At 48.5% G+C, this 26037-nt stretch overlaps 1 protein-coding gene across 2 annotated transcripts in view; it reads left to right on the top strand.

Annotated features, from left to right (window-relative positions):
- Positions 1-25787, top strand: part of SCN10A (sodium voltage-gated channel alpha subunit 10) — an 89604-nt gene extending 63817 nt beyond the window's left edge. Inside the window, exons 17-27 of one of the 2 annotated variants that reach the window (XM_027523303.1) lie at positions 206-340; positions 1934-2057; positions 3039-3193; positions 6833-7006; positions 11216-11338; positions 12514-12798; positions 13527-13580; positions 14429-14566; positions 14821-14925; positions 20479-20749; positions 23974-25787. In XM_027523303.1, the coding sequence (XP_027379104.1) occupies positions 206-340; positions 1934-2057; positions 3039-3193; positions 6833-7006; positions 11216-11338; positions 12514-12798; positions 13527-13580; positions 14429-14566; positions 14821-14925; positions 20479-20749; positions 23974-25232 (2823 nt within the window). In that variant the 3' untranslated portion in view covers positions 25233-25787. Of the gene's footprint in view, positions 1-202; positions 341-1933; positions 2058-3038; positions 3194-6832; positions 7007-11215; positions 11339-12513; positions 12799-13526; positions 13581-14428; positions 14567-14820; positions 14926-20478; positions 20750-23973 lie in introns of both variants that reach the window. The other variant, XM_027523302.1, reaches the window with a different exon arrangement.
- Positions 25788-26037: the final 250 nt, after the last annotated feature.

A 26037-nucleotide genomic window follows, 5' to 3' on the forward strand; every position in this document is an offset into this window, starting at 1 on the left:
TAACTTGCCTAATGTCACACAGCTTGTCCGTAATGATGCCAGGAGCACACAGAGATCCATCTGGCTATATGTATATACATTAATTGTATGTATCAAGTCCTTGGCTCTGGCAGACAATGCTGTGCAATATCTCTTCAGAGTTAGAAGTGATCAACTGAGGGGGAGCCCAGGTACCCAAGAGAGGACTTTCTCTCACTATCAGGAGCAGCTGCAGCAAGTTGGGAAGTATGAGGACCACCTGCCACCCAGGAGCCCAGGGTCTGGAATATCCTCTGAAGACCTGACTCCAGGCCTAGGTGAGAAGTGCAAAGGCGAGGCTCCTGCTCAGGGCCCTGCAGAGGTAGGTATGTGAGCTTCCTGGAGAGGCTGAAAGGCCTGCCGGACACTGACCAGGATGGTGGGGCCCAGAGGATGGGGCCGGGCATGAGGCGTTCCAGACCATGCTCAACCAAACCTCATGTCTCATCTTGGGAGTTTTTAAAGTCCTTCCTAATCTCTGGGCTAATCAGTATGATTTTATTGGGAAGAAAGAGGTTCCATAGACTAGGGGGCCAGGACCCATTCCTCAACCTCTCTGAGCCCCTGTGCCTCCATCTGGAAGCCAAGTGGTTATGGCTACTTGGTAGGACTTTTGAAGCTTCCATGAGATGCTGCTTGTCAAATGTTTAGCTCCTGCCAGAAATGGTATAAGTGCCCAGAAAATGACAGGCAAGAAAAAGGGAAACAAAAAGACAATGCACAGAGAAAGCTGAGTATCTTTCAGAGCCAGCAGATAAAAGTCGGAGTTGCTGTGGGTGAAGAAGTCTTCCCTGTGACCACCCCCACTTTCTTTTGTCCACACCATCGTCTCTGGTCAAAACCAGACTGGTGCTGGGGAGAGGCTGTCTGTACTGAATGGTGAACTGATGGTCTCACATAGGCCAAACAGGAAGAAGATCTTATAAGCGGTAAAAATAAACTTGGTGGTTTCATTACTAATCTTTAAAGAAAACAAGTTACATTGAAAGAGGTATCTCTAAAGATTTAGCATCTGTAATAGCTCCATATTACATTCAAGAATTTAATAAGAATTTAACTTGACACCTAACCACCGAGTTCCAATGGTGACAGGCACCGGGCAGGCAAAGATAAGGAAGACATAATTCATCCTGAAGCTATCAAGCCCATCAGCTTGAGGAGTGCCGGCCACTGGCTGTGTGCCTCTGGGCAAGGCTGGCCCAGAGGGGTGAGAGAAGAGGGTGGGCTGAGGTGGGATTTGAGGGCCCTGGATGAACACTGGCCTCTTGGTTCCAGCTGGGTGAGGGGTACTCTTCATGTGGACAGCATATTTCTGCTGAGCATTGTTAGGACTCCCCTGGCTAGTCTTCTCAGTGCATTCCTGCTGGGGATTGTTTTTGTTTTTGTTTTGTCCATGACCCCGGCCAGGCAGGGAGGGGCCTGACAATGACAGATGGGACCCACCCACCCCCATTTGGGTCCATTAGCCGGGCGATCAGGTTTACTAATATGAGAGCAGCTTCAGCTCCTAATTGAATTCATCTGGAGACATTACAGGGCTGAAGCTGCCAGGAGGGCAGCAGGGCCCCTGCAGCATTGCTCCATGATTAAATATTCAAGCCCAGTGAACGCTGAGAGTCTTGATGGGTGTAATTACGGTGTCTCGGGCCATCGCCAGCCCTCCATCAGGGGCCTGGAGGTTTAAAGTCTTGCACGGCTGAACCTCTGGGGCTCCGCAGAGAGCACCGCTGTTCTGGGGTTCAGCTGGCGAGGCACCAGAACAGAAGGGGCGCCATGGTGGGTCCAGCCCCAAGGGGCTCTCTCTGTATCTCAGGGCATCTTGGAACTCCAGGCCCGTTGGGCCGATGGTGACCGTGTGCAGATTCACGGGGCCCCACGGAGAGCTGGGTTCACTGCTGGGGCTTTTGCCCTGCAGGGAGCGGATGACACGAGCTCCTCGGAAGGCAGCACTGTGGACTTCCTGGACCCTGAGGAGATCCTGAGGAAGATCCCTGAGCTGGCAGACGACCTCGATGAGCCAGATGACTGCTTCACGGAAGGTAGAGTGGCAGCCACAGGCCTCCTCCCCTTGACATTCATTAGGGCCAGAATCCAGCTCATCTGGACACTTCTGTGTTCAGGGCTCTGGCCTGGGGTCCACGGGAGACAGACAAGCAGGATCTTTTGCTCCTTTCTCTCAGGCTTGAGGGCCCAGCGTCAAACACGAATGCCAGACTCCCAGAAGTTGAGCGGTGGAATCTGTATCTCCCGCCACATTAGACACAGCAAACAGATGCTCTGCCTTACTCATCACCTTTGAAAACACCTCACTGAGTTATAAACCTGCCCTGTTGAGAGTGAAAGAGAAAGGTAGCCACTGCCATGAACTCTTGATTGGGGACATAAAGGACCCAGAGGAGGGTAGGATCATCTGTGTCCCTCGATCCTTTGTGTGACTCTTACAGGCAGAACTTGCATCTTTTATCCTTCTTTTTCCTCAGTATTTAGAACAGCAAGGCCTGGCATGTCCTCAGTAGATATTTGTGCAATAAATGAATAAACATATTTCATATGATGAAAGTGATTGTGGCCTAAATAAACAAATGAACCATTTAATTGAGTTTCTACTTTCACATGACCCTGGGCTGGGCTGCCCCCCGGCCCCATCCCAGCCGTAAGGACCTCCCAGTTCAGCACAGGTTCAGGCATGGCCCCTCAGACACCCCCAGGCCCAGGCCCCATGTCTTGTCCAGCCACCAGAGAGGGTGGGATAAGGACAGGGACCATGATATCACCTGTAGGGAGGAAGATGCCTTGGAGGAGGTGAGAGTTAGCGAGACCAGTGGTGGAGAGGAGGAAGGGCAGGATGGAAAGGCTGCCTGAAAAGGGACCCGGCTTCTCTCACTTCCCAGGAAAGAATTCTTTTCCAAAGGAGCAGCAAGTGGCTTTCCCAGCAGAGCGGTTTCCCTGCCAGGGCTGGAGCCAAATGCGCTTCCTTTACCAGTGGAACATCACTCACCCCCAGGCCCTTCTCCCCACAGGCTGTGTTCACCACTGTCCCTGTTGCAGAGTGAACAGCTCCAGGTTTCCCTGGGCCACAGGCTGGCAGGTACGCAAGGCCTGCTTTCGCATCGTGGAGCACAGCTGGTTTGAAAGTTTCATTGTCTTCATGATCCTGCTCAGCAGTGGAGCGCTGGTAAGGGAGCATGGGGTCCCTACCCCAGAGTCCTCCAGGTGTGTGATCTCCCACCATCCAGAGGCCCTGGGGCTGAAACGCTGGGCTCCTTTGACTCCTGGGCTGGAAGTCCCCAACCTGTGACTGAAGGGCGATCTGCAGCCCAGCATGAGGGCTCCTCTTAGCAGGAGTGCATGATCTGTGCTTGAGGCGCCCAGGTCCTGGCCTGCTACACCTGACTGTGTGGATTTCAAGCCGTGAGTGTGGAGATCCCCTTTATAGACAGGGAAACCGACACTCAAAGGCTTCATGGGACTTGTCCAAGGCTACCCAGCTTTTCAGTCATAAAACCTAACTTTGCCCTCATTTGATCCAAAGTCCCTGATTTTTCACCTTCTGGCCTCCCAAACACACCGCCCTTTTCTGAGGGCCCAGAACCAGGAGGACCACCCTTCCCTGCACTATCAGGTCACTTGCAAATAACTGCTGTCATTCATTCAATGCTTACGGAAAATCATCACAACAGCACTTCTCAAAATTTAATCGCCCAGGGAGCTTCTTAAGATGCAGGTTCTGATTCAGTAGATCTGGGGTGAGACCTGAGAATTTGCATTTCCAGCAAGCTCCCACATGGTGCTGGTGCTGGTCCACAGGCCACAGTTTGAATAACGAGGCCTTACAGTCAGAGAGATTCTGAGTTGAGACACCTCCTAAACTGGTTCAGTGGTAAAGAATATGCCTGCCAATGCAGGAGATGCAGGTTCGATCCGTGGGTCAGGAAGATCCCCTGGAGGAGGAAATGGCACTCCAGTATTCTTGCCTGGAGAATTCCATGGACTGAGGAGCCTGGCAGGTTGCAAACAGTCCACAGATGTGCGAAGAGTTGAAAGCAACTGAACACACACTCATCCTAAGCCTCTTGCTGAATGCCCAGCTTTGTAGCACACGGAAGGATGTTTCCCTCTGCACCATGCCTTAGGCTCACCATGCAATCTCAACTCATCTTCCCAGTGAACCAAGGTAGACATGGACACAGGAAGGGATTTGTCATCCTCAGGGGTCCACATTTATGGATGAGGACATCACAGCCCCGAAAGCCCCCAGCTCGTTAGTTAAACGGAGTACTCACGCCCCAGCCTCTTGACTCATAGCCCCAGTGGTTCCACTTGTCTTACTCCCCAGGTGTCATTTACTCCCTGAAAGCAATATGCTGACCATCTGGGCATGCACTCCAAAGCCACATTTCCCAGGAAGGGAGGCCAAACTGCTGAGGGTGTTGTCTCAGCATTCAGGAGGAGCCAAAGAAGGTGAGAGGGTCTGATGGGAGGAAAGCTAAGCCAGCAAGGGCCCAGAGCTGAGGGAGGAGAGTCTCGTGCAGCAGGCTGGCCTGCCATCTTGGCTGAGTGGAGAGGGGCTGGCAGCATCTGGTGGTGCCCACTGCCCCAGCACAGGGTGGTGAGGTCTCTCTCAAATAGCAGTCTCAGCCTAGTGCTAAGTGCAGAGGCCACGCTGCAGGGCAAGGGGAGGCTGGGCAGTGCGTTCACCACACATACCCTTCCCTCTATCCTGAAAAAGATAACCTCATTCATTTGATGTGACTGTAACCACATTTGCTAGGGACTAGGTGCTTTCTTCATCATCTCCTTCTCTTCTCTCTCTACTCCCCTTCTCCACACACCCGAGCTGCTCCCCCGCCCTCCCTCCAGGCAGGGAGCACACATCCCACACCAGCTGCTGAACCCGCCCCAGCTTTGCTCTCCCATCCCCCTCTCCTTCCCCAAGGGACTGAACTGGCTGGCACCAAATTTAGTCTTCCTTATGCTTTTACTTTGAGTACATTAAAAAAAAAAAAAAATAGCATGAGTTTTTATCTGACAAAGTGCAAAAAAAATACTTGGAAATTATGGGAAAATGCAAAGAAAAATAACACCCATTTTTCTATCACTCGGAGAGAATCTCACTTTGAAAACATTTTGGTGCACTTCCTTCCCATCTTTTTTATGGATGTAATACATAAGTATTACAAAATGGAAATCACACTTGTGCATTTCATAATTTCTCAGTAAATTTTCTTGGTAATTTGGTCTTCCTGTCTTATTGACTGGCTGCAGTAGCTAAGCCCCACACTCACTCCTGATAGCATTGAATCTGCCTACAATGCTGGAGACACAGGAGACCTGGATTCGACCCCTGGGTTGGGAAGATGCCCTGAAGGAGGGCATGGCAACCCACTCCAGTATTCTTGCCTGGAGAATCCCAAAGATAGAGAAGCCTGGTGGGCTACAGTCCATGGGGTCACAAAAGAGTCGAACATGACTGAGCAACTGAGAACACACACACATCCTTATGTGCACTCCTTTGGAGGTGTCGGTTTTTTCCTGTCTTAGATCCAGCCTTAGAAGCAGAACTGGAAGCAGGAATTCTTGTGCAATTTGTGGAGGGCACCCTCTGGGCTTCCCTGGTAGCTCAGTTGGTAAAGAATCCGCCTGCAGTGCAGGAGACCCCAGTTCAATTCCTGAATTGGGAAGATCCACTGGAGAAGCAATAGGCTACCCCCTCCAGTATTCTGGCCTGGAGAATTCCATGGACTGTATAGTCCCTGGGGTCACAAAGAGTCAGACACGACTGAGTGACTCACTTTCCTCTGGGCTGGAGCACGTGAAGGAAGTAGGACAGAACAGGGAAAGGGGCTGGGAAAAGATGTGGTTCCCATGAAGCCCAGCCTCACCCTGATCCCATGGGCGCTCTGAAGCATAAAGGCCATCGCAGGACTGTTCCACCTTGAAGCAAGGGGTCAGTCAGACACTGGCTGCAGCTGCCCCCAGAGGGGTGATACAGTCTCCTGAGGTGGAGTCCCTTCCCTTCAGCCCAGGGACGTGTTCTCAGGCAACAGGCATCACCAGCTGTTAGCAACCAACATTCACAGTAGCTGGAGATGGTCACACTGGTCCCTTCAACAGGATCTGAGTGGGAACCAACAATAGGTAGTGTCCTTAGGATACATTCTCGAAGGCAGAATTGCTGCATTTCTAAAACATTTGAGTCATATTCCCAAGTTAGGGGTCCAAAAAAACTCCACTAGTTTTTACTCCGCCCAGCTGTGTGTGAAAGGAGCTGCTTCCCCACAGCCAAACTGACTGGGGGTTCCCCTCACCCCATCCACCGCCCACCCCATGCCTCTTCCTCTTCATCAACCTGATGAAAGAGAAATGGCATCTTTTTCTTCATTTGGATTTCCTTGATTACTGGTGAAATGCAGCATTCTTTTCCAGAGTTCATTGGTGAACCTTACTTTCATTTTCATGAACATCCTTTGTTGCTTTTATTTTTAAACCAAGTCACTGTTAAAAAATCCCTTTGGTTCACTTCCAAAATCCAATTCGAGAAGGATTCCTTTCTCACTTGTGTTCGGCTTCCCTGCAAAGTATAAGCAGAACTGTGTGTCCCCGCTGGCTCCAGGGAAGTCCTGGTTTGGATCTCGCAGGGCCTCCTCCACTAGCTCACGCTACCTCCCCAGAGCAGAGAAAACAAAATGATGCAGGTGAGCTGGTTCCCAAAGCTCCCCAGGGGCTGTGGCCAGGGCTGGCTAGATCCTTTCCTCTCCTCGGGCCCCACTGCTGTGGGTCTCGGCCACCTGTCAACTTGCTTCCTTCTTTCCAGGTCTTTGAAGATGTTTACCTTGACCAGAAGCCCACGGTAAAGGCCTTGCTGGAGTACACCGACAGGGTGTTCACGTTCATCTTTGTGTTTGAGATGCTGCTCAAATGGGTGGCCTACGGCTTTAAGAGTTACTTCACCAATGCCTGGTGCTGGCTGGACTTCCTGATCGTGAACGTGAGTGAACAGTGGGCACTTGTGGAGCTGGGGGTCCTTTCCTCTGGCTGATGGCTGTAGCTAGTGCAAAGAAAGTTTAGCAAGGGATCTGAGAATAGCCCTGCATCCCTGTGATCCAGGTAAGATCTAAACAGTACATGATTCCAACACAACAGTAACCTTCGAGTGAGTCTTTAGGTCCTTGGTCTCCATCCAGAAAGACCACTTTCTACTCTCTGTATTTTACATTCAAAGCAAGATAGACATGACCTTGAGTCCACTGGCAGGGCTTCCGGACCTCAGGATGCTAAAGACTGCCTGGCACAGAGAACCTGCCCTCCCTCTGACTCAGTGATCTCCAGCCCTTGCTGTGCTTTAGAATCACTTGGGGAGCTCGTAAGAATACAGTGAACAAACACTCCTCTTCCCAGAGATTCATATCTTACTGGCCCTAGATGGAGTCCAGGCATCAGTGTCCTGTAAAAGTTTCTGGGCATGTCCAATGTGCGGACAGGATAGAGAACCACCGAGCGTGCCCCACTGGCATTTCCCCAGCGGCACTAAGAGTGAGATAGGCCCCACTGGAGAGGTGATGCCTGGAGCTTGTGTGTTCAGATGGACTTGTGGCCACTGGCCCTGCCTTAGGGGATTTACCAAGGGCCTCCCACTCATTAAACTTGAGATTTCTCAAAGCTCTGGGGAGACCATACTCAATAAAGTCTCCTAATAGTCCTTTTAGCCCCCAGAGCCCAGAGAGAGTGCCTCCTCTTCTTGACCATGCAGTCCTCCCTCTGTCCAGGCTCTTGCAGTCTTGGCTTTTCAGGATGGCTGCCTGGGCTGTTTGTTCACTGCTGCATGTCTGAGGGTCCCTGCAGGCAGGGGAGGCACGTGCTAAGTCTTTCTCTGCTTCCCGCACTCCCACAGCCATCGGTGCCAAGGTCTGCACATCAGAGGTGTTAGGAAATGTGTCTGTATTTGGTGCTTGCCTCCTGAAGCTGGATGGAGTCCAGTTCAGAACATTCTGTCCAGCCTCCTGTGTTGGCAGGTCCCCCACAGCAGGCCTGGGCACCCAATTCTCTTCTTTCCTGATACCAATGCACTAGCAGCATCAGGCCACTGTATCACAGGGATTAGCTGTGAGGCCTGAAATCTGAGTCACAGGTGATAGTTTTGTAGGTTATCAAATAATTATTCATAGATGAAGGATAAATGTTTAATTCCAGCCACCCACCCTCGTGAGGGGCAGTCACTCCTAAGCAGGTCTCACTAATTTCAGTCCTAATCACCTGAAATGGTCACCCACTCATCCACCCATTTTCCTACTATTTCTCCTTCTGACAACCCATCCCTTCTTCCATCTATCCGACCGTTCACCCTTCCCTTCTTCCTTCCTTCCAAACATCCATTCATGTTTACGTCTCCTATTTATCCTCTGTCAGTCCCCCCCCTCCCTTCATCCATCCTCATTGTTCTTCCTCTCGTCCCTTCTGTCCCTCTGTTCACCCTAACTTTCTATCCATCCATCAATTGATTCTTAACCCTTCTCTTTCTATCCTTTGATTTCTCTTTCTATCAAACTGTCCAGTCATCTAACTTTCTATTCATTCATTCAAGCATCTTCCATCCAAGTATCCTTCTACTCATTCATTTCTATCTTTCTATTCTTCCTTTAATCTTCCTTATCCACCTGTCCTTCCTTTCTTCCACCCATCTGTCCATTCATCCCCTTTTCTTCCACTCATCCATCCTGTCAACCTTCCATCCATCCTCTCTTCTCTTCCATTCCTCTCTCCATCTATCTTTTCATTCATCCATCAGTCATTTTATCCAGCCAGCCATCCTTCCCCAGTCCATCCACCCCATTTATCCACTATGTCAATTCTTCTTTGCCTTCTTTCTTCCATCCTCTCTTTCAATTCTATCATATCCATCCTTGTATCATTTAATCCATTCTTCTATCCAATCACCCTTCAACTTTCTATCAATATATCTTCCTTCTTTCTTTCCTTTCTTCCATCCACTCATGCCAACATACTTCTGTCTTTCTTTCAATTTGTCAAAATGCTTATTTATAACTACAGAATATAAGATTGTCTTATGAAGTGCTCTGGCAGAGATAGAAGCCGAGAAATAAAAATTCCCTATCTCCAGAAGTTTATACTTTAATCCTCCAGCAGATAGGACACACAGAGAGAAATAAACATATGATGATTGAGGATGCTGTGAGCACTGCTGGAAGCAATTAGTGTCTTAGGGACATAGAGACATAAACCTGCATCCACTCTGGGGGTGGCGTAGCTGGGAAGGCTTCATGTAGAAGTTGGCATTAGATACAGAACTTAAAATGAGTGGGAGCAACAAGGTACAAAAAGGGGTGGAGTGGCCAATGTAATTAAAAGGTGACCCTGGGCAGAGGCACAGACACAGGTACATTTAGGGAATGATTTGATTTGGGTAGGGTATATGGGTGATATATGACTGGCAAAGCAGGCTGTGGCCATATAATATAGGCTAAGGAGTCTGGAGCTTGTCCTGAGATGATAAAGCATCAGGGAAGGTTGGGAGTAAGGGAGAAACATGATCATAATCAAATTTGCAGTGGAGAATGGATGGGATGGATGCAGCAATGGGGCCTAGAGATCAGTCGGGAGGCTTGTGGCCTGAGCTGTAGGAATGGAGTTGGACTTGAGCAGGAGGGCTTTGATGGAGAGGCCCCAGCTACTGATTGCCCCAACTGCAGATTTTGCAGCCCTCCTGGGGACTGAGCAAAAGACTGAACAGGGTCCAGGATGGAACTGGCCCCAGACCTCCTGCTGTCAGTCAGCCAGGCAGCTGGGTGCCACCTGGTGACGTCTGGAGAGTTGCCTGGATGAAGGAAGGGGGTCCTTCCCATTCCATTTTTTTGTCCTAGTGGAATAAGCTACAGTTCAGAGAACAGGCATTATTTGGGGCTCTAGCACCCAAGTGTAAACCCTTTCTTTTCTGACACACCCACCCAGCTATCAAGACAGACTGAGCCTGAATTCAGCCCACCAGTCATGGTGCCGTTGGGGTCTCCCAGGACTGGGTCACAGTCTCTGGCAAGCTCATGCCAATGCATAAGGTATCTCTCTGGAACCTTCAAAGTTCCTGGGAAGCATGACCATTTTTCCATGTCAGTTTGTGTCACTTACAGTCCTTGGTCCAACACTTCAAAAACGCAAAACCGACTGACCAGCAGGGACTCACAACTCAAGTCACCGTGCCTCAGCTGTCTGTTAAGGCTGAGTCTCCTGACCCCATGCCGGTCATCCTCCTGCAAAAACGCAAAACCGACTGACTAGCAGGGACTCACAACTCAAGTCACCGTGCCTCAGCTGCCTGTCAAGGCTGAGTCTCCTGACCCCATGCAGGTCATCCTCCTGCAAAATTGCAGAGCTGTGAGGGCCTCAGAGTTCTCTTAGCCTGACTCCTCACTTTACAAAGGGTAACAACTTTTGTAAACCTGGACTAGCAAGGCACTGACTGAAGGTTGCAAAAAAATCAGTGTTGAAAGGGAACTAGACCCCACCCAGCTTCTCCAGTGGCTCAGTGGTGAAAAATCTGCCTGCCAATGCAGGAGACACAGGAAAATTCCCTAGGTCAGGAGGATCCCCTGGAGAAGGAAATGGCAACCCACTCCAGTATTCTTTCCTGGGAAATCCCATGGACAGAGGAGCTGTCAGGCTACAGTCCATGGGGTCAGACGCAACTGAGCGACTAAAAAACAGATCTCACCCAGCCCAGGACTCTTTCCTTCCCTCTTTTCTGAGCACATACAATTGAGAATCACTTTATATTCCTCAAGATGGACTTTCAGTGTCACCCCCATGAAGGGCCAGCATCTCTATCCAAGTCTCTGAAAGTCAATCAAATGTTAAAGGCTGTTGGGACCTGGCTAATGCCCCTAGAGGGGAAAGGGAAGGCTGATTTACTCCACCAGGAGCTTGACTACCTACAACCAGGGGGTGGCAATGTGAGAGACTGAGATTTTCTTCAACAGTAGTTCAGATTAATGTTGAATGAAAGCTTTAATGAAAGTGAAGAGATTGGACTCTTGCTTTACTTCTCATTAGAGTTCAGAATAAGGTGGAAGCCAGGATGATGGCTCCTACAGAGTAAGGAGTGGGAGGGATTTCCTGTCTTCTTCCACCAGGGCCAACTGAGGAAATTTAGGGTGATGCTTTTGCTCTCTGCCTGCTCTCTTGTCAGATCTCATTGACAAGCCTCATAGCGAAGATCCTGCAGTATTCTGATATGGCATCCATCAAAGCCCTTCGGACCCTCCGTGCCCTGCGGCCACTGCGGGCTCTGTCTCGATTTGAAGGCATGCGGGTAAGACTTACCTCCTAACTGCTCTGGTCTGCAGCATTTGGTTTCCACGCCACCTTCATGCTCTGTGTACCACTGACCCTGAGCGCTGGGCCCCGCCCCCAAAGAGCCCCACTTTCTGCTGTCACACTGGTGGTCCTGCAGTGTCCCAACTCTCCTGGTTCTCCTTCAAGTTCCTCTGTAAGCGCTCTTCGCTTCTCACATCCAACAGGACCCAGACCTCACTCTCTTGCTCTCAGTGAGGTGACCCTGCTTCACGCCTTTTGTCCTTATTGTAAAAATCTTCACAACATCCCAAGCTCTTCATCTTTCCATGACAAATAAGCCTTGCCTCTGACATTCCTTTTAAATACAGTGACACACAGCAGCTTGGCCACCACCCACCCGCAAGGATCGTTTCTCCAACCCAGCGCAATCATTTGTCCTCTGGATTCTCTCCTTTGATCCATCCTTCTCCTCATCCATGGCTTCAGCCTCCACCTTGCCCTCCCTGTCTTCCTCAGAAAGGAATGCTCACAAGCCTGGCGTTTGTCTCACAGGGGGACAAGGGACTGCTCATTCCCGCCCCCCCCTCCTCATAATCATGAAGGTCTCCTGGTACAGAAAGCAAGGTCTGCTTTCTTCCTCCACCATTGCCTCAAAAAATACACAGTACTTTCAAAACAAGTGTGGACTTTTAAAATTAACTTGTATCTTTTCAAACACTAGGAACTTATGATTGAAATATTTGATATTTATTTTATCTCCAGGTTGCTGATTTACAAATCAGCAAGTTTGTGAATATGAATTTGGGTTCTCACTGATTATTGACCAAAGTACACTATATATTTTATAAAAATATACTTTATAAAATAAAGTTCTAGAAGTCTGTGTGTGCAAGTACAAAACACACTTGTACCCCCAACTGAGCATGTATGCACTTATAAATGTGTCCTCAATTTTGACAGAGACAGTGGGCCCTGCCCTGAATGACCTTGAGAGAGAAGGTATAAATCCATCTTCAGCTGCCCAGTGCCTCTGTCTTCTGAGTCTGAATTTTGGCTCTGATTAACCCACTTCTCTTCCTTCCAAAGGCCACTGGCTTGTGACGCAACCTGAATAAATGTAGAAAGAATTGGAATTTAGCAAGAAAAGTGGAACATTGGTGGGGCTCCAGGTCTTTTTGCCTTTCTCCCCAGGTGGTGGTAGATGCCCTAGTGGGTGCCATCCCATCCATCATGAATGTCCTACTCGTCTGCCTCATCTTCTGGCTCATCTTCAGCATCATGGGCGTGAACTTCTTCGCAGGGAAGTTTCAGAAATGCATCAACAAGACCAATGAAGGCTTTCTTCTTGTGCCGTGGTCTACTGTGAATAACATGTCTGACTGTGAACGTCAAAACCACACTGGAAGCTTATTTTGGGTCAATGTGAAGGTCAACTTTGATAATGTTGCAATGGGCTACCTCGCGCTTCTGCAGGTGGTGAGTCCTGAGATCAACCTTTTCTCTTCCTTTGGCTGCTCAATAATGTGGACAGTCTGGGGCCTCCCAGAAGATGCTCTGTGGAGACTCTGCAAGGGATAGCACTCAATGTGAACTGAGATTGTTCCCTATTCCTACAGAGGACACTGTGAGGCTAGAGGAGCTTATCAGTGAGTGCGACCTCATAGTGGTGCAGTTGGACCAATGTGGGCTAACAGAATAAAGGGATGGGCTTGCCATGGGACTGTATTGGGTGATAATTTAGAATTCACTACTTTCACAAAATAGACCTGATTTAGTCACATAGACTAAACAGTCTTCTACTGCAAATCATCTCCTAGAGGGTAACGAACTATGTTCCAGGTCTGTTGTAATGACAAGTAATGTTGGCTTGTGAATGTCATTAACATTCACACTTCCATTCATTCATTCATTCATCCCTTGCCTTCATCCACTTGTCATTCAGTGCTGCTGCGATTACTTATGTTTGTCACGCAGTTACCCACAACTTTCTGCATGCCACCATTTGTTCACAGATTTGTTCCACAACTAGTCCCTAAGTAGCTATGGCATGCTAGGCTCTGAAATCAGAGACGTGTCAGAACTGGCTCCGGGGAGTGGCGGGCGGGGAATGCTCTATGAGAAAAACAGACAAATAAGTGAATCAAAATAGAGGCCGATGGAGATGACTGGGCGGACACTGAGTGGCCTCTGCTCCTTGTTTCCAGGCAACCTTTAAAGGCTGGATGGACATCATGTATGCGGCTGTCGATTCCCGGGATGTGAGTCTCAGCCTGCAGCCCCTCCTGCCTCTCCCTCTGTGCATCCCACCCACACTAGTCTATTTGAAATGGACTGAAAGCGGCCTTGGTGCTGAGAGAGGCGATCACCCAGCAGTCTGGCACCATCCCACAACCCGGAACAGCGGCCAGCAGGCCCTCTGTTGGATGTTTAAACCGACCTAGTCTTCTAGGCTTCTCAAGTTCTTCCTCTGTTCACCATTGAGGAAATTATCAGAGAACCTCTAAAAGACTGTGTGTGAGGGTACTCCCTGGGCAGAGGTGGGGCCAAGGGCAGTATAGCTAGAACAATGGAATTTCAGACACCATCGTGGCAGCTGATGGGCGGAGATGGGTGCTGTTGGGGAAAGACCCTTTCCTGCTGGGGCAAAAGACACTACTGACAGTCCGTCCCATGTCCCCTCGGCCCCCTCTGAGTTCGCCCTCATGCTCTGTTGCTGGTTTTATCTGAGATTTGATTTTCTTCAGTGCCTCAGAGTTTGCTCAGCAGCTCCTCCTGCAAGCGCAGAGGACCGCAAGTCCACAGGGGTGACCCTCACACATCAGCTGTGGGAGTCTGTAGACACATGCCCTTGCCTCCTTGTCCCTTCGAGGCACGATTCTGAGCTGTGTTCTGCGGTCCTTAGAGGATGACGCACCACTTGCCTGTGATGATGGCACGGCCTTTATCCTGTTGCTGCTTCCCCTCCCCGCCCTCACTTCTGCTTCCTGGGATCACCTCCCAATAAGCCCCCTGCACCCAGGTCCTTGTCTTGGGGCTCAGGGTTCTTTGGGGTTACCACAAGCTAAGACGCCCCCTTGTTCCCATGCCACCACTTGTCTGCTCACAGGTGAACCTGCAGCCCAAGTGGGAGGACAACGTGTACATGTACTTTTACTTTGTCATCTTCATCATTTTTGGCGGCTTCTTCACACTCAATCTCTTTGTTGGCGTCATCATTGACAACTTCAACCAACAGAAAAAAAAGATAAGTGGGGCTCGAGTGTTTCTGCGGTAGTGGCACATCTTAGACTTCCCATCTGTCCCCTGGCCTCAGGACTGAGGCACCACTAGTCACAGCCCCCATGCCTGACCAGGAGCCCAGTCTTGGCCTTTAGCACCAACACTGCCCCTGGCCCACTGATGTCAGCCTTCATCCCTGTCTGGAGTCGGGCCCAGAAAGGGCTGAAGGCTGCCACTGGGGGCAATAACAGTGGTGTGTATTATCCTGTCTCTCTGCACTTAGGGGGCCAGGACATCTTCATGACAGAGGAGCAGAAGAAATACTACAACGCCATGAAGAAGCTGGGCTCCAAGAAGCCCCAGAAGCCCATCCCACGGCCCCTGGTGAGCCCCAAATCCCCCCACCCCCTCTAGCAGGGCATGTCACTCCAACCTGACAGCCCATGCCTGTGCTGGTAGGGGTCTGACCAGAATTCTCTGTGGAGGAGGACATCTAGTTGAGTTTGGGGATGAGCTAATGAGAGTTTCCAGGCCCCAGAAAAAAACGTCTGCAAGAAGCAACTCTGGTCTTCTGGAGTGAACATACTCCTGTAGATGTTCCAAATAGACCCGTGTAGGGAAGTAGTGAATTGCCCAACAGGGTTAGGGTTCCAGCACCAGATCAGAAACAGATTAGGCTAAATGATATTAAGGATGGTTCGAGACCTGAGATTAAACATTTGTGATTATGAGTCATGATGTAGGTTGCAATGTATCTCCAGGCTCACCACCACATTCCACCCTATGCTTACAGGTAGACAGAGAGAAAATGGCCAAACCCAGCCCAGCTGGGATCCTGGGCCCAGTCATGGTCATGGTCAGGTGACACAATAGGAACCAAAAATTATCCCACTTTAGTGTTTAAAGACTGACCAAAGCTTAGCGCCATACCCCTCTTTGATTCTTTTGTTCACTAAAAGCCATGGCTCAAGCCCATTAGCCCTTCCTCACACAAGGGCAAAGCCTAAGGACCTTCAGCAAAGGTACAGGCCTTTTCCTAAATGAATCAGGGAAACAAACATTCTGTTGGTCAAGGGATTAGGATTTCTAAATCAAGGCATGGGGTTTGCATAAGTTACTAAAAACTTCATGAGCACAAAGTCTTAAAAACATTTACAGGAGGGGAAAATGCTGTGACCTGTCACACACTTTACTTGGAAACTGTGATCACAAATGTATCACTACTCTCAGTTCTGATAAGAGGTGTTACAGTGGGGAGTGAGAGGACGTTCAGATCTCTGTAGGGGCAGAGGTTTCCTTCCAAATCCAGTGTAAGATCAAGATAACTGGGGTTGAATTAGCCTGAAGTGAGTCCCTAAGGTTCAGCGAGTATCCCTCCAATGTCCAATGAACAAGTTCAAACTTAGAAGATGTAGATGAAAGGCTAAGCCCAGCCAATCATACTCAAGTAGGGGTTATGGGCGAAGGCTCCTAAGACCTACTGAGAAGCAAGCAGCTGAGTCTTTGCTAGTCTATACTGATGGCTGGACTGGTTTTGAATCCACGTTTGAACAGACAGCAAGGTGTTCTCTGCTAGAGGCAACCCTTGGCAAAATCATGACTGCTTGGGGTACCTCTCCCTACATACTTGCTTCATCTCTCTATAACATCTCAGCTTCTCCCCTCTCATCAGTCAATCCCACATGCCAATCACAGCTTTCTCCTCTCAAGGAGGACAATTTCCTTGGGACAGAGTGGGTTCTATTTCCAAAAGGGACCATGGAGAGGGTGCTGTCTGAATACAAAGGTAGGACTCTAGTGTTGAAATTCCAGACAGTGCAATAGGGGTGGAAGTCAGTGGTTGAGTAGGAAGACCTACAACAAATCATCATGTTTCCTGATTGTGTGCACCATCCCCAAGGTCCTCCAAGGTGAGCACTGGAGGAGGCCTTCCATGTGGGTGAGAAAAGTAAGGCCTCATAGCCCAGCTGAGTTCCTGACATTAGTCATTCCTTTGGATGGGATGGGGGTGTATCATTAACTATCAGCACTAATAGCTCTAGTGGAGGAACGTGACTCTCTCCTTAATATTCTGGTCCAGGCATGGCCAACATTCTTTCCTTTGTTCCGTTCAGCATAGCTGAGGCAGGGTTGGAACATTTAAACAAGACTTTGAGGCTTAGGGATGCCAAAAGGGAAACTGGCAGAGCAGGACCCGAGCAGCAATTGCATCTGGCTGGTCTCCAGGACCCACAAGCCTTGGCCCATCCTAGCTCCTGGCTGGCATCCATATGGCAGGCGACATCTTGGCACCCACTATCCACTGGGACAAAGCTGATCATCTGCCCTCCACAATGTCCAGAGCCAAGAAAGAAGCCCAAGCCCAAAGAGAAATGCCTGCTCCCATCTAAGACTCACCTTCCCAGGTCTGGTCTCCTCCTCATCAGATTACTAGCACTGGAATGGCCACCTTCTTCCCTAAGGGGCCCCAACAGGTGGAGCTGGTCAAGTAAGGTGAGCATTGGTATAGGACTCTGCTCCACAGGTGCACGTGTGCCAGTTCATAGCAGGGCCAACCTCGGATGACATACAGACCTCCAACACATGCATGTACATAGTACTCCTTGCCTCAGGTGAAGCCCAAGTTCTAAATCTTTTGCTTCATTATAGCAAAGACAAAACCTTCCACAAAACTGGTAAATTTTATTCTGCAACATTCCCTACTATAGAAATCACTAAAAGTAGGTTTCATATACTCCACTTTATAAGAAAATAATAGGCTCCAGAATATCACATCATCAGTCACCCACTTCATCATCTCTGAGAGCACCGAGGGTTGCAAAGAGGTGATCTCTGCCCACAAGCTAAGCCAAGAGCAGCTAGAAAGCTGCATCATTCCCCAGCAGCTGAGTATCGAGGACAAACATGATGTCCAGACTTAGCAGTGTTGCCTGCTCTGTCTCATTAGAAGTCATGAATGGGCCTGTATTTTCTTCACCATTTTCAGTGATGAAATAAAAACTACCAGTGCTCAGCATCCCAGAAAAGACATGAGCCAGCAGCTATGCCTGGAGCCAGGCCCGCTTGGGTCTGATTCTTTGCTCAAACCCTGCAGGGTAGCATCCCATCCCCACTGTGAAGCAGAAAGCAGGAACCAGCCTCTATCACGGCCCTTCTCCCCTCTGCCTGCTTCGCAGCTCCTGGAAGCTCCCTAGCAAGACTCATAACAGGTTCCTTTCTCCCTCACAGCCACTCATGCAGAGCTCTGCACATACTATGCACTCAGGAAGTCCTTCTTGTACAGAAGTAAATGTAAGCAACCTAGTGGAGTGACTTTATAATTCTATTTGAAGTGTAATTCAGTTGTCCATTCATTCAGCTATCTATTGATCATCTAGTGCATGCTAGATACTATGCAGACACTGGAGATAGAGCAGTGAGATGTTCCTGCCCTCACAGAGATGGCAGTCCAGTGACGCAGGAAAACAATTAGCAAAATCACACACATATTAGTTCACAGGCTGGAGAAATTGCCAGGAGAGAAAGAATGGGGTGAAGAGCAAAGGGTACCTAAGACTGAGCCTGGAGGAACTCTAACATCTCAAGGTTGAGTAAAGAAGACTCAAAAAAGAGCAGCCAGAAAGGCAAGAAAAGAATCGGGGAAGTCAGGCCTGCTAGGAAGCAAGTAAGGAGCATTTCAAGGTGGAGGATGTGCTAAATGATGTCAAACAAGTGTTTTGGGATTTTGCATCATGGAGGTTATGAGATCTTAACAAGAGACATTTTAGCGACAGGATGGGGACAAAAGCTATGTTGGAGGAGGCTGAGGAGTGCATGGGAAACAATGACTACACATAACTCTTTCAAGAAATTTAACTGTGAAAGTGGGGAGAGAAGTAGTCTGGTAGCTGGAGAGAGACATGAGGTTTAAGATTTTTCTCTAAGGAAAAGCTAGATCATTAGAGATTTAGCTAAGGATCTGAGAGCAAATAGCCAAGAGTGGTCAAGTGTGGCCAAGAGTCTCACTCATCAGTAATAAAGCAGAGGGACCAGGATGTAGGTAAGTGGTAGCAAAGAAGAGGGGGTGAAGGTGGGCTAACTTGATGATGCAGGTGTCAGAGGAGGAGAGGTTTTATGAGACACAGGAGGAGCAAAGGTCTGGGAGTGACCGTGAGGAATTAGAGGGACTTCATCTCTGTCCCCAGCCCTGGGGTCTATGGAGTGGGGAGAATAAGCAGCTGGTGAGTAAGAGGAGAAGTTTGCCGATCAAGGCAGGTGAGTTCCAGAGAGCTCAGAAGTGTCAAAGACGAGGTGAGGGAGGAGAGTAAAGTTGGAATCAAGAACTCACAGAACAGTAAGATGTTAACAGCACAGGAAAGACTAGAGGGCCACACAAGGAAAAAAAAATTTTTAATGCCATAAAAACAGCCCCTATCCAAAATGATATCTTGGTTGTCCAGGCCACTCTGCCTTCCTCTAAGAAAGCAAATAACCAAGACCTGACTCCGTGCCCTGCTTACACATCTATCCAGGAATAAAAATAGCATTTGTAAGAATCAGTTGTACCACTGCACTTGACTTTATATGCGTGTGCACTACTCGACTTGACTCTCAAATAATTTTTCAAGAAGTTCTTGAACTCTTGCTCTGTGCAGGGCACTGCAGGAACACAAAATTAAATAAGACATGACCCATCCTCAAAGAGCTCATTTTCTAGTAGAAAAGAGAGGTATACAGGAAACACTAGAACTCTAGACTGACTGTAAAGGCTGTTCAGTTCAGTTCAGTTCAGTTGCTCAGTTGTGTCTGACTCTTTGTGACCCCATGGATTGTCCATCACCAACTCCCGGAGCTTGCTCAAACTCATGTCCATTGAATTGGTGATGCCATTCAAACATCTCATCCTCTGTCATCCCCTTCTTCTCCTGCCTTCAATCTTGCCCAGCATCAGGGTCTTTTCTAATGAATCAGTTCTTCGGATCAGGTGGCCAAAGTATTGGAGTTTCAGCTTCAGCATCCATCCTTCCAATGAATATTCAGGAATATTTGATTTCCTTGTAAAGGCTGGGGAGCCCAAAGAAGGGATGAAGTGATGTGGTATGGTGTAATTGAAGACTCCCTGAGGGAAGTGGGGATTAAGAGAGATAGATCACTCAAGGGGATTTAGATGGCCAAGAGAAGGGACTGGAAAGGCACTGTAAGTGGAGGAAAGAGCATAGAATCAACCACAAGTGAGATTTTGGAAGATCAAGACTTGGCTTCTGTCAGGATGTGGAGTGTGAGGGAGATTAAAGAGACAGACTTTATTTTTTTTTTAATTTAATTTTATTTTTAAACTTTACATAATTGTATTAGTTTTGCCAAATATCAAAATGAATCCGCCACAGGTATACATGTGTTCCCCATCCTGAACCCTCCTCCCTCTTCCCTCCCCATACCATCCCTCTGGGTCGTCCCAGTGCACTAGCCCCAAGCATCCAGTATTGTGCATCGAACCTGGATTGGCAACTCGTTTCTTACATGATATTATACATGTTTCAATGCCATTCTCCCAAATCTCCCCACCCTCTCCCTCTCCCACAGAGTCCATAAGACTGTTCTATACATCAGTGTCTCTTTTGCTGTCTTGTACACCGGGTTATTGTTACCATCTTTCTAAATTCCATATATATGCGTTAGTATACTGTATTGGTGTTTTTCCTTCTGGCTTACTTCACTCTGTATAATAGGCTCCAGTTTCATCCACCTCATTAGAACTGATTCAAATGTATTCTTTTTAATGGCTGAGTAATACTCCATTGTGTATATGTACCATAGCTTTCTTATCCATTCATCTGCTGATGGACATCTAGGTTTAAAGAGACAGACATTAAAAACCCTTCTGTAAAGAACACTGCCTCTCCAGGTGCCTGGTTTATGTTGCCCAAAGGCCTGATGTCCCATCTCTTGTTTTCTCAGAATAAGTACCAGGGTTTTGTCTTTGACATCGTGACCAGGCAGACTTTTGACATCGTTATCATGGTCCTCATCTGCCTCAACATGGTCACCATGATGGTGGAGACTGATGAGCAGAGTGAAGAAAAGACAAAAGTCCTGAACAAAATCAACCAGTTCTTTGTGGCCGTCTTCACGGGAGAGTGTGTCATGAAGATGTTTGCCTTGAGACATTACTACTTCACCAACGGCTGGAATGTGTTTGACTTTGTTGTCGTGGTCCTGTCCATTGGGAGTAAGTGGACATTGCATGTGGTTGGGTCACCCAGCCTCTGCTTGGGGTCATTTTGACCGGTCTTTCAAAACCAAAGGGACAGCTAACAAACTTCTAAAAACCTATGTTGTATATTAGAGGAGTCCAGTATTTGCTGCTTTGCAAAAGCAGCGGATTTAAAATGCCCCCGCACCTCCCAATGAAAGGGAGAGGTTCCACTGGCTTTCTCCATGCTGCCATGAAGAGTATTCCAGCACATGCTGTGTGCACCGCCATCGTCAGAACGTGGGGGGCAGGGGGCAGTAGGGAATCTAAGATGACAGAGTTTCCAGTGGGTCTTATCTTTATGGCCTTCAAAGCAGAGAGTGGGTGGTGTGGTGTGAGGTGAGTCATAAAATACTTTCTGGAAAAGGAGGTGGTTGCCAGAAGAGTGCAGAAAGACTAGAAGGAGATTGTTCAGAGGAGATTCTTAAGTCAAGGGTCTGGAATTAACTCTGTATAACTATCCACTCAGGGAATATGAGTGACAGAAAAGTCAGGGGACCAATGCCAAGAGGTCAGTGCTCTTATGACCTAGTCTGGGTGGTGTTAAATGACAGGCCCAGTATTTGGGGGTCGATGTTGTTCAGAGAAAATGAATGGAATCAGAGGCTCAAGTGGGTAATGCAGCCACCATATAATTGAGTGCTTGCTGAGTTCTGAGAACTGGGCTGGGATCCATGGCTCTCCATGGCAGCCCTGGGAAGGAGTTTACTATAGTCATTTTATACATTTAATATGGAGCTTCAGAATTAAGGAAGTTATACAAGGTCATATAGTTTGTGAAAGGTAGAGCTGAATTTAGACCAGGGGCAATGGCACCCCACTCCAGTACTCTTGCCTGGAAAATCCCATGGACAGAGGAGCCTAGAAGGCTGCAGTCCATGGGGTCGCTGAGGGTCGGACACGACTGAGCGACTTCACTTTCACTTTTCACTTTCATGCATTGGAGAAGGAAATGGCAACCCACTCCAGTGTTCTTGCCTGGAGAATCCCAGGGACGGGGGAGCCTGGTGGGCTTCCGTCTATGGGGTCGCACAGAGTCAGACATGACTGAAGCCACTTAGCAGCAGCAGCAATGTTCTTTTTAACAAACTAACAGCCTCCTACCAACAACCAAGAGACTGTCCCTGGCCTTCACATGATTTGCCAAAATTCGGCCCTATAAAGGCCAAATCCCAGCACAGCAGCTTTACTTTGCATTATAAATATATCCTGACCTGTTATATCATGACCTGCTTACTTTTCATGTCAAAGCATAGCTATAGATTTAATTTTCCATTGATTTACCATCAAGAGCTAATAGCCTCTAAATACAACCTGGCAGCACTTAATCAGTCTCTCTCTCCTGGTGCTGAAACACAGCCTTGGGTTGTGCTTGTTTGGGGAGTTGAAATTTATTTTTGTTTTTTGTTTTGTTTTCCTATTGCTGCTGGGTTTTCTGGGGGTGGAAGGGTTGCTTTGTTTGTTTTCCTTCCAAAGTGAGAGACTCTGAAAGCCATTTTTTATTTTATATTAGAGAAGGGAGCTTGCTTATGTGACTTCCCATATCAGTACCATAGCAATAAAAGATACACAAAGCACTCCATTCTATCTTGGGCACACCTAAACCACTAGTTCCTTTGACCTACACAGCAACACCACCACTGGCAGAAAAGACAGCTTGAAAACAAGTGCAAGAACCCTTCAGCCATGCTTCTGTCTTCTCTGCCTTTCTTCCTTCCCACTGATAAGACATGTTTGGAATATCTAATTGTTACAAGTATGAAGACTCATTCTCCCTTGTAAAGGTAGACTAGTTGGTTGGCAGAATCTTGCTGCTGCTGCTGCTGCTGCTAAGTGGCTTCAGTCGTGTCTGACTCTGTGTGACCCCATAGACGGCAGCCCACCAGGCTCCCCGGTCCCTGGGATTCTTCAGGCAAGAACACTGGAGTGGGTTGCCATTTCCTTCTCCAATGCATGAAAGTGAAAAGTGAAAGTGAAGTCGCTCAGTCGTGTCCGACTCTTCGTGACCTCATGGACTGCAGCCTACCAGGCTCCTCCGTCCATGGAAGTTTCCAGGCAAGGGTAATGGAGTGGGGTGCCATCGCCTTCTCCGAATCTTAGTAGATTATAAAAACACATAATGTACCTCACACTATGGGAAAATGCCCCAGTTAAACTGGACTTTAAGAGAGGGGCTTTCATAAAGATTTCATAATACAAAATTATAATTATTTCCCAGTTCTCCTCCCATGTCCTTCTTCCTTCCAACATACTACCATGACTATCCATATTCATATGACAAAAGACAAGTAGGAGAATTGGATCAAGGGCACCCTGGCAAGGAGAGTGAGCATCTACCATACCCCCTCACCATTTCTCCTGAGAGGTTTTGAATCCTGTGTGACCTAAAGGCCTTGCCTAAACTTTGGTGGTCTTAACTGGCCTCTTCAGGTCCTCAAGACAAATCTTTGAGTTGGATATCACACAAGGAGACATGCAAATTCCAGTTCATAGTTTGGACTGAGGTGCTGTAACTGACCCTAAACAAACTCATCTCTGGGCCCTAACACAGAGTTCAAACACAGCTGGAAACGAAAGAAACAAATAAAAGCCATTATGTAGACAGCTGGCCATTCAAAGCCATTCTGCTTTAGCTGTCAGCAAGTTGCCCAACTCCTCAGGCCCCTTATAATTTATTCCAGGCTCTGTACAATTATCCATAGGACCATGTGCCAGGAACTGAGTCAATCTTCGCAGTAGGAGATAAGGATATGAATCATAGAGGGTCCCGGCTCTCACAGAGCATGGGACCAGGGTGGAAGAACAGGCATGACCTGAGGGCTGAATGTTCAGGGGAGAGCCAGGTCTGTGTCACAGACAAAGGACTGTCAGCATGTGGCACAGACGCAGTCACATCCAGTTGAAATGACAGCAGAACCATGGAGGTTGACTAGCAAGGTATCTGGATGTAGGGAAAGATAAGAACACGGTAGGAAGGGCGAGCCTGACTCAAAGGAGACAGATTTATGCAATGGACAGTTACTGAGCCCCTACTTTAGGCCAAGTACTTTAGTGCCAAGCTCAGAGGGCCCAGAGTGCTTGAATGGAGATGCTCGCATAAAAGTCCACACGGGCAGAGATGAGGGGGTGTGATCACAGCCAACTTTGTCAGGGCTCATGGTTGGACGTACTAATCAGACCATCTTCCCTTGCTTTTAAAGGCCTGGTGTTCTCTGCAATTGTTTCATCACTTGGAAGTTTATTCTCCCCAACGCTCTTCCGTGTCATCCGCCTGGCCCGCATCGGCCGCATCCTCAGGCTGATCCGCGGGGCCAAGGGCATCCGCACGCTGCTCTTCGCCCTCATGATGTCCCTGCCCGCGCTCTTCAACATCGGGCTGCTGCTCTTCCTCGTCATGTTCATCTACTCCATCTTCGGCATGGCCAACTTCGCCTACGTCAAGTGGGAGGCTGGCATCGACGACATGTTCAACTTCCAGACCTTCGCCAACAGCATGCTGTGCCTCTTCCAGATCACCACGTCGGCGGGCTGGGATGGGCTCCTCAGCCCCATCCTCAACACGGGGCCCCCCTACTGCGACCCCAACTTGACCATCAACAACAGCACCAGAGGGGACTGCGGGAGCCCTGTCGTGGGCATCATCTTCTTCACCACCTACATCATCATCTCCTTCCTCATCGTGGTCAACATGTACATCGCAGTGATTCTGGAGAACTTCAATGCGGCCACGGAGGAGAGCACGGAGCCCCTGAGTGAGGACGACTTCGACATGTTCTACGAGACGTGGGAGAAGTTTGACCCAGAGGCCACCCAGTTCATCACCTTCTCTGCCCTCTCAGACTTTGCAGACGCCCTGTCTGGCCCCCTGAGAATCCCCAAACCCAATCGGAGTGTATTAATCCAGATGGACCTGCCCTTGGTCCCTGGAGATAAGATCCACTGTTTGGACATCCTGTTTGCCTTCACCAAGAAAGTCCTGGGAGAATCGGGGGAGTTGGATTCCCTGAAGGCAAATATGGAGGAGAAATTTATGGCAACTAATCTTTCAAAAGCATCCTATGAACCAATAGCAACCACCCTCCGATGGAAGCAAGAAGACATCTCGGCCACTGTCATCCAAAAGGCCTATCGGAGCTACATGCAACACCGCTCCAGGACGGCTGCCAGCCCTGCGGGGGCGCCCAGGGCTGAGGAGGAGGCAGCACTCCCCGAGGAAGGCTTTGCTGTGCTCGTAGCAAATGAGAACTGTGCGCTCCCAGACAAATCTGAAACTGCTTCCACCACATCTTTCCCACCATCCTACGACAGTGTCACTAGAGGCCTTAGTGGTCAAGTCAACTTGAGCACATCCAGCTCAATGCAAAATGAAGGGGAGGCTGTCAGTAGAGAAGCCGCTGGGCCCTCATGTGGACCCTCCAGCGTGGGCATGTCCAGTTCTGATGTGCCCGCTGCTCTGTGATACCTTACCACCACCGACTCACCAATGCATGCCACTAGTCACAGTGTCACAACTGGGCAGGGAATGCAGTTGGTACCCACCTTTGGAGAAACCCTCACACAGCAACAGGAGTCAGAAACCAAGGGCATCTCCACAGTGACTTCCTTTTTCAATTTCAGTATCAGATGGTGGGTTCCCTTACTTTCCAGAAAATGTCCCTGGTCCTTTTATTTTGATGGTGACTAGAGCTTATCTTTACCAAGACAAACATCTCAGGACCAGAACTTTCAAAGATACATGGCAAGGATGTTGCTAAAGGGCCAAGGTTGTCCTCTGTAAAACAGCACATAGAGATTGGCAGTGTTATTTAAGATTTTGCATGACTGCATGTTGACAGCTGCCAGACAACTACTCTGGCCTAAGATAATACCTGTGGTCTATGTCATGAAAGGCCTCTGAGCTATCCATTAAAATTAATATTTTTAAAGATATGTCAAAACCAATGTTATAACTCAAAGCATCATTTTAAAAAAATTATGTGACACTGATGTGCCATAAATCATGTCTCATTCACTTTCAAGTTTCCTGATATCTTGCAGTTTGCAGCTAAAGCTGGGCAGACAGGAAGGAGCACTGTTCTGGGAGCTTGTCCTCATCCTAGCCAATTCTTCCACTGCTCGCCTGGCTGACCTGGGCCAAACTCTTTCACTTCTGAACCTCCTTCCCCATGGTGGCAGGAGGCAGAATGGATAGTCTCTGTAGCCCTTGCATTCCAAGTTGTAGAACTCAGTAATGCCCTGTCCCAATTGAGATGAAGAAAACACTC

The sequence above is a fragment of the Bos indicus x Bos taurus genome, chromosome 22, assembly GCF_003369695.1.
Source record: "Bos indicus x Bos taurus breed Angus x Brahman F1 hybrid chromosome 22, Bos_hybrid_MaternalHap_v2.0, whole genome shotgun sequence".
In the NCBI taxonomy this organism is placed as follows: domain Eukaryota; kingdom Metazoa; phylum Chordata; class Mammalia; order Artiodactyla; family Bovidae; genus Bos; species Bos indicus x Bos taurus.